Here is a 9,040-nt window from a genome sequence, read left to right on the forward strand (position 1 = left end):
TTTTTAGGAAAGAAGACGGTACACAAGCGCCCTGTATGGTGAGGAATCGAGTTCGCAGACGTATTCTTGCACGGCCGAAAATTACAATCGCCCCCGACATACCACCACGTGAATTGCGTAACCAGTGGGTGGTTTAAAGCTTCCCACACACCACAAACGTATCAGCAATAATTCTTCTTCGTCATCATCATCGTCTACCACAGCAACAACAAAGTGTGCAGCCCCGCAGGTGCGCATTTTAACTTAGGACTGCGTAGTTCGTGATTCACTGCTTCATAAATGGGATGATTTATTGAGTTGTAGGTACCTCGCACTGAACTTTCAGGGACCTCAACTCAGTTTGCAGCGGTTTCTATGAAAGCCGGTCCACCCTGGCATTTTGCTTTTTCTTGTTTTTTTTTTTCGCACAGCCACATCCTTTCATCAATCTTTCAGACACGTGTCAAAAAAAATAGGAATCCAGGTGCATCGCCCTCGCTTTAAGACCATGACAATGAATGGGAACGTTCAGCACAAACCCGACAAACCAGGTTACGACGCGGATGCCTACTCGGAATGTGTCGACTGTTATTTTCCTACGATGACCAAGTTGCTAAACTATTACAACATGACGTTCAACAATGCGCTGGACGAAGACGTCCTAAACGAAAGCCCGACCTCACGTTGGCCACGGCAGTTCCTTGACGTAGGTTCTGGCTGTGGTCGGGTGACCTTGAATGTCATTTTGCCCAATGTCCCAGATGATGTAGAGAAGATAGTCGGCGTTGACATATGCGAGAACATGGTTTCCTACGCACGCCAGAATAATTCTCACCCGAGGATTGTGTACGAGAAGCTGGACATAAGGGGAGACGTCTCCGAGTTCCTCGAGTTGTACGGGCCTTTCGACCGCATCTACGGCTTCAACAGCCTCAATCGCGTGAAAGAGCAGTCCAAGGCGTGGAACAACATGGCGAAGCTGCTGAAGCCCGGCGGAGAGTGTCTTTTGTTTTACAGTGCTTGGTACTCCACACCCGACGTTTGGAGAGCACTGGCCCTAAAGGAACGCTGGAGTGGGTTTGCAGAGGTGAGTAGAGGACACGGAAGAGCAAAGCCGCGTAGTCACTGAACCGCTTTCTGGTCCATTAGTTTTTAAGCTAAGATGCCGACCAATTGCTTGGGTATTCTCTTTTCTTAACAAATTTGTCATGAGTAACAGCAGGTTCAATGAAAAGCGCTCTGAATTCCGCTGGAAATCTTATCTATGAGTGACGCATAGATTGGCTACCTTGGCAAGATTTCGCGCGCCGCTGTTCTTAGGCCTTTCTAGTTTAGCTGTAGCTAAACTGTAGCAAACTACAGTTTAGCTACAGCTAAACTGTAGTTTGCTACAGTTAACTACAGTTAAACTGTAGTACAAACTGTAGCAACCGCAAGCTGTCAGCTACTTTTCATTTCTTACTTCCGAGCAGTTCGCAAGAGCTAACATCAGAGAACTGTGATATGAAACATAAGATAGCCAAGGGTACTGGACTACCATCCAAGGGCCTTAGGCACTTACAGAAGAAAAGCTTTTTAAATTGTGTACCTGGATGTAATATATGAATATATATCTGCGAGTAGATATTGTTACGTGAAAGATGTGAACGGGAAGGGCTATGTACTGGTGTATTTACAATTGCGTGTGCATCCGGTGCTGCCCAAAGCAAAGAGCTCGCACCAGTCTATTTCGTCGATGTCATCGTCTTCTTCTACATTAAAGAAGTGTCTTCTATAAAGAGATATAATTGGGAACATATCCGTTAGAGTTCGATGAAAGCGTTTTATGAGGCCGTTGGCCAGACAATGATACAAAGTGGTCATTTTTTGTTTTGTGTAACAGGAACTCAAAATGTCGCTAATGGCTAGATGCCGAAATGCTGGGTTATGGTCTCTGTGCAACTAAAGTGGGGCGCCGTAAAGAAACACAGCGTCGCGTAACATGAAAAATTCGGCAAATTCAGTTGCAAAACTGGTCGGCCAAGCTCAGGTAATCGCATAGCGTGTGACAGATGCAGTAGGCACGACTATCCCTTTGTTTCCCGTTGTATTGCGGGAAAAAGGCCAAGGATGTTTTATCCAGCGGGAAAAATACTCTTTCACTGGTATGCCGATTGGTTGGAAATGTCCAGCAGGCGGGATCGGCGGTGTTTTTCGCTGTTCACATGATTGAGACGTAACCACGTGTCGGTGTACTGAGTAAGCAAGGCTTGGCCGGTAGAAGTGATCGAATCCGTAATATCAGAACTAAATGCTAGGGTTAAAAGAACTTTGGATCCAGGGTAGTACGAGCGGACACTTTGGGTTTACGCCGACTATTCGCATTGAATTCTCGCATGCTTCTGTTGCACGAAGTATAAGCAGACAACATCATGTGGATTCGTCATTTTCGAGGTGACGGAATTTATGCGTGATGTCCTGGATTTTGGCCTGTTCCAGACAGCGGCATTCGTTAATGATTCAATCACTACACGAAACGCCGGAAAACACAAGCATTTTAAACGCATCGTCCCAAATACTCTTGAGGATGTGTGAAACTTCGTCTGGCTCGGCCGCGTTTCTGTCGGCTTCGCGAGAGAGCGCTAATTTTCCTTGAATAAAACTGACGTCTATGACTCCGTGGGCGTATGCGCACCAGTTGGCACTTCTTTCTTGTCTTCCGACTCAATGACCACGAAGATTCCTAAAAAGGTGGCGCATGCTCGCTTCAAGATGTGCCACTTGTAAAATGGCGTTCGCGGAAAACGTATATCTAAAATTTTTGCGCAATCTCAAAGTAGCACCTTCAGATAACTCTATCACACGCCCTTGCAGATGTGGGAAAGCCTTATACCGCCGTCACAGGACATGCGGAATACCGAGGAGAGGCTTAACTACGCACGATCACTAGCGAAGGATGCAGGCCTGGAATTGAGGAGCTGCGAAATGGTTGGCATCTATCTACCTGTGCGAGCATGGTCTGGTAAGTGTTTGAGCACTACAAGCAGTAACACAGCCCAGAGAAGGTTTGCTAGCGTACGCCAGGTGCAACAAATGCGAACATGACGCACACGTGCGTGAATTGCGGATCTGTGAGTCATGCGATGGGTGAAACATGCGCAAAGTTTGCTAGCGTACGCCAGGTGCTGTGAATGCGAACACGACGCACCGATCCGTAAATTAAGCGGCAGAGAAAAGTGGCTTGCAGTGGCTTGGAACAGTGGCTTGCACTGTATTTCGCTCATCGCGCTCTCACGTATTGCTGGTTTCGCGCAACGTCGATGGCCCGCCGGGAACATCATCTAATTCTGTGAAATGCGAAGAAAACAGCCACGACTTGCTGTTTTCATCCCAGTGTCTCTGGCACGTAGCCGCCTGTCCGAGTGATTTTGGACTCTGGTGATTTCGCTCACAACGCGAACAGTGGAGTTCATTATGGAACTAACACGGCCACCAGCGTTAACGCTAGAATCTGTGATGCCACGTGTATAGATGCGCACGCGCTTACAGCTGATCAGATTACCGACGACCGACGTCTGCGCTTGCCGCTTCTGCTGCACTTTAAGTATTACTCCTTTTACAGGGCACAAGTCCGCCCAATAAAGCGATTAGTTTGTATCGGCTGCATTTTGTTTTCTTCATCGTCACTACCACGTCACGATATCTACGTCTTTTGAGCTTAGTACACAGCTCAAGCGGCTGGAAATTCGGGCACAGGCCGTCTCGCGTCGAAAATTGGCGAAAATTCCCTTAACACCAGAACAGTGCGGTGACGCGCCGCATAGCAAAATTCTCGACTTCCGTGTACACAGCTTTTTCAATTTCCTGCCGCTTTCCATTTTCAACTTCTTTCTCCTCTCGGCTGCTCTTGAAGCTAAATTCGTTCACTTCTCTGTAGATGACTTCTTGACACTTCTGTAGCCTACTGGTTACTTTAGCGTTTCTATCATCTATATATGTGAGCAGCTACGTGCTTCTCCTGTGTCAATCACATCCCATGGTGCATGAACTGAATGGCCACAGACGTTTATTCTAGTGCGGACCTAATGACACAGATCATTTACCACATCTGGTGGGCCACCTTGTATATCTGGGCCCATGCCCAGCTGTGGGAACACAACAGCCCAAAATGTGTATTCCTTAATTGTCTAACCTCCCTCAACACCAGTCGCACATAGCCAGTGGTTCAAGCTGTCTCAATGCTTACGAGAGCAAAAGTCTGTGGAGTATTGCTTTCAAAGAAACTCCATTGTTCCGTATCTGACCAAGGCAAGGAACTCTTTCTCTTCACTCCGGTTGGTTGGTTGGTTGAAAAACTTTATTTGGGTCCTGCAAGGCGCGCGTCAGCGCGCAGCGGGCGACTCCCACGTCGGGACCGTCAGACCAAGCCTGCCGGCCGCTCGCGGGCCTGCTGGACGGCCCAGAGCTGGTCAGCCAGGAGGGAGCTGCGGAGGGCCGCCTCCCACCTGGCCGAAGCAGTATGCGTTGCCTTGCACTCCCAGAGCATATGCGCTAGCGTGGCTACGTCTCCGCATGCGGGGCAAGCGTCACTGGGGAATACGGTGCCACAAAACATTGAATGCATCCAAGTGAATTTGCGGGAAACGTTACGTTTCTGTTTCTCTGTCTCTCTCTCTCTCTCTAGGTCTCTCTCTGCAAGTCTCTACACTTTTTTCATTCCCAACAATGTATATATTCTGATGGTGGAATTTCCGGTTGAACTGTTGCCTTTATTACCACATAAAAGAAGGACACCAAACGCATTCTGTGAATGACATACGCATAAACTGACCTATATTCGGCTCTCTAGCTAGTGTGTCGTTGAAAATGCAAATGCGCATTTGGAACACGATCATTTGTATTTACTGACTTAATTGGGTAGAATAATAATGTCTAAATTAGTCATCATGTTTATTTAAACAGTGCTTTATATAATTTCATTGAATACCTACATTCATAACGGGAGCTGCTCTGAGACGACGCTGGTAAGTGGTAGACAGCAATAAATCATGCCTATTGCAGGCTTTGTAATAAGTCAAAGTTATGTTCATCAAATTTAACAATTATCAAATCTATAGGGAGAAACAACCCCGTTAGAGCTAATGTGGAAGGAGAAACATAACGGAGAGTTAAAAGGGATCCATCAGTATGTATACATCTCCGCCATCGTTCACGAATATTCTTTGCTGAATGTGCGTTTTCACTTCGTTTCATTCTTTGCTTCTATCTGTAATCCGCAGGAATGATGACATCGCTGATACCAGGACATGACACGCTGAGTGCTGAAGAACGACAACTCTTGTTTGAAGACGCTAATGAAGAATTGCAGAAATGGCGGCGTGGACGGCCGAACCCACGCTTGGCTGACAACTACGTGATTCACGGGATAAAACCAATGACAGGGAGCTCATAAATACGGATCGGTAGATCCTGCGCACAGTGTGTCGACCTTTTGCAAATCGGCATGACTTTTGCAAACGGCATGACTCGTGTCCTCAATTTAACTTTCGCAATGACGAGAGACTTCAAAAGAACAGACTGATGGGCTAGTTGGTAGTGCGTAACCCTGAACAGCAGCGCAAAGACTCACACGGACGGCGACAAGTAAAAGACGGGACACGAGGCTAACAACTCAGTGTTCATTGCACGTCATCGCATATATATATATATATATATATATATACACGACACTGTGCGAGAGCAAAAAACAGGGGGGGGGGCGCACACAACGCAATCGGCCATACAATCAAACAGACAAAAATTGAATTTCCTATTTAGGGGTAACTTACGGCGTCTTCATATTTAATCTCTGCCGCTTCGGTGGTTTCCCTCATGAGCTGGTCAGAACTTTTTTGGCTATCGAATGCGCGCTGTTGAACAGTGGCTTGCAGCCGGAAGGTGCACAATTCGCGGTGAGGTGGCTTGACATGGCGAGTTTTTCGACATTGTACCGGTGCTCCCTCAAGCGATCGTTCAGCCCCTTACACAGCTGCCTGTCTGGCCTGCATACTCTTTGCCACATGTGAGCGCAATAAGATATACTTCACCCTCTACACAAGGAAAGAAGATGTATTTCAAGGGCTCGTTTTTCCTTTTTTAGACAAAATATTATTAAGAACTAACAGAAAATAATGCCAAGAAAAGTATAGGAGATGTTATTTCTAATAGTTGTGATATAAATGTGAAGAAAATATTTCACCCTCTCCCACTAAAGGGAACCATGTGGGGATGCGAAGGAGCCCATCGGTCGCCATAACGTTCCGTTCATCACGGGCACCTTGCCCGATGTTAACGCGTCCTTGCATGTGGAGTACACCATGAATTCCATGTAGTTGCTGTTGCGGTTACTCATCCCTAACTCTTGTTGGAGCACGCCACGCGGGTTCATCGCGCGTCTGCAGAATCTCGTTCACCGACGCCACCACGTGACTGCTGAGAGAGTGTAATTGGGAGAGGCCCCAGTTTCTTACCCAGCCCCTTACACAGGCCCAAACGCGCTAGCGCGTGCCAGCACATGTGGCTTTGTCTGCGTTACGCCAAGCTAGGACAGCATACGGCAGCCCGGGCCCCAAAAGTGGTCTGCACGTATCATCATCAAGGTGATCGAAGAACAAGACGAAGAAGACTTCTTGGCGCGAGCGCGCGCTCAATATGTTACAGATGGCTATGGTAGATTTTAGAAAGCGGACGGTCGCCAATGGAACTACGGACAAAGCCCAGCGCAAAAGCTGCTTCGCATCTAATAAAGTGGACGAAAAGATAACTTGCCGTCGGCTGGGACCGAACCTGCGACCTTCGAATAACGCGTCTGATGCTCTACCACAGAGCTATGGCGGCGGTCATCTTCCCGTTCACTTTATAGGGTATATATGTGCATTTAAACCTAGGAGTGTTAGTCAGCGCCGATTGCAGCCATGACGGCGAGTGTGAAACGCGTTTGTTCTGCCTTTCTTTTTGGCCTCACGTAGCACGTGATCTTTACGAGCTGGCAGCTGACCAATAATCCCTCGCATGCTACCTGAATGCATAAAATCTGCCAGGACGAGACCCTTGCTATGAATGCAGGAAAGATGTATCTTAAGGGCTCGTTTTGAAAGACGATAGCCTTTCTTGGGGAACTTAAACGCAGAAATTTTGGTCTGTCTGTCTGTCTGTCACCCGATTCAGTCACCCGGCCGAAGTATAACCACTAGCGAAACGCTCAGCCATCTTGAACTGGTACCGCCGTTCATGCTTGTGAACATTATCTTTCAAAAAGCAAATGTTACGTATATCTGAGGCGCAAGATCAATACATAAGTATTAGGCGGTGTGTTCCTTTACTAGAAAATGCATAGATACGAAATTCTAAAGACCCTTGTGTTTCTTAGGCTGCGCGGAAAATGCTCGTGTTTTTTGGGCTCCGCTGCAATTGCGACGCTATCAGCCAGATGCGGAGATTCAAGATAGAGTAGGAGGACTCATGTAGTATGGCCGGCAGACGACTATCATCTTTCGACGACATTTGCAGCGAAGCACGGAGATACGCGGACAATTTCTTCTTTGTTAGACACAATAATACTGAGAACTAACAGACAATAATGCCCAGGAAAGTATTGGAGATGTTATTTGTAATAATTGGTATATAAATGTGAAGAAAGCAAAGTGGACGAGAAGATAACTTGCCGCCGGCAGGGACCAAACTTGCGACCTTCCAATAACGCGTCCGATGCTCTACCACTGAGCTACGGCGGCAGTAATCCCCCGTGCATTTGCAGGGTATATATGTACATTTAAACCTAGGAGTGTTAGTCAGCGCCGATCGCAGTCATGGCGGCGAGTGTGGAACACTCTTTTTCTGCCTTTTTTGGTGTCAAGTAACACGTGATCTTTACGAGCTGGCAGCTGACCAATAATCCCTCGCATACTACCTGAAGGCATCAAGTCTGCCAGAACGAGACCCTTGCTATGAATGCAGGAAAGAAGATCTGCCAGACTTCTTCCGCCATTTTTTTGTTGGCCGCCGTCGCGTAATTGTCTGCTAGCAGCTCCATATAAAAAGGCCACGGAGAGGTTGAGTAGCAGTCATCGACGGAGCTTTCGGTTGAAGAAAATGCGGCCGTATTTTTCGGCACCTACACCCGAACGGCCAGCGGACCTCACTGTGCTGCCACAGATCGACTAGAACTCTGTATCGGAGCTCTGCGTGCTCAAAAAACTCATCCGGATGGCAGCTGCAAGAGGCGCGCCGCTTCGCAATGCCGAACTACACTGTTCTCCAGTGGATTGCGCTTCCGATGTGAGGTGAGTGTTCATGAAAAGTGTTCGTTGCAGACGAGATGTAACTGTAAAACTTCTAAGGTCACCTTGCAATTCACCTTGCCACCCCCTAATTTCGCAGCTATGGACGGTGTGACAAGAAAGTGAGCCAACCGGTAACAAGAATAAATGGGCGAAATCTTTGCATGCCAATCAATAACGTTGTTAACCCGCAATAGGCGTAATGCGCTACCTTGCGCGTATATATGAGTGTGCAAAAGTTACGTAGCGACACATCTGTTAAATGTTTCTTATATCGGATAGTGACACTGTACGCATATAAAAGAAATAACAATATCAGACACTTTGCTATACGCATTATCTAAATTGAGGAAACGCGCTACCGGTTTAACGTTGGTTAATTTAAAGGCAGGAATAACGCACGCCGTACAAAAAATAAATATCAAACAATATTGTGTAAGGACTAGCAAAAAAGAAAGATTACCCAGGCTTAAATTGGTTAGTTGCCGCTCACTGCAATGGGCCTTTACACCTGAAACTTTACATTGACAATGTTGCTTGTTATATAAATCGGCTATATCAGGAAAAGTCTCAAAGTTCTGAATCTGCATGCATACCAAGGCATTGAAGCGTGCATCGCTTAATCCGCCCAGGATTGTTATATGAATCGGCTATATGAGGAAAAGTGGCAAATTTCTCAATCGGCATTGAAGCGTTCATCGCTTAATACGCTCAGAATTGTCGATGCAGGAAGGACGTAGATTCGTAAAAAAAAACGAACCAGC

At 46.9% G+C, this 9,040-nt stretch overlaps 1 protein-coding gene across 1 annotated transcript; it reads left to right on the forward strand.

Moving 5' to 3' along the window:
- Positions 1-487: 487 nt before the first annotated feature.
- On the forward strand, positions 488-5,410 carry LOC119402505 (juvenile hormone acid O-methyltransferase). Its single transcript, XM_037669655.2, has 3 exons — positions 488-1,066; positions 2,833-2,980; positions 5,238-5,410. The coding sequence occupies exons 1-3, from the start codon at positions 488-490 to the stop codon at positions 5,408-5,410; spliced, it is 900 nt and encodes a 299-aa protein (XP_037525583.1).
- The last annotated feature ends 3,630 nt before the right edge of the window (positions 5,411-9,040 follow it).

The sequence above is a fragment of the Rhipicephalus sanguineus genome, chromosome 8 (genome assembly GCF_013339695.2).
Source record: "Rhipicephalus sanguineus isolate Rsan-2018 chromosome 8, BIME_Rsan_1.4, whole genome shotgun sequence".
NCBI classification, from domain to species: Eukaryota; Metazoa; Arthropoda; class Arachnida; order Ixodida; family Ixodidae; genus Rhipicephalus; species Rhipicephalus sanguineus.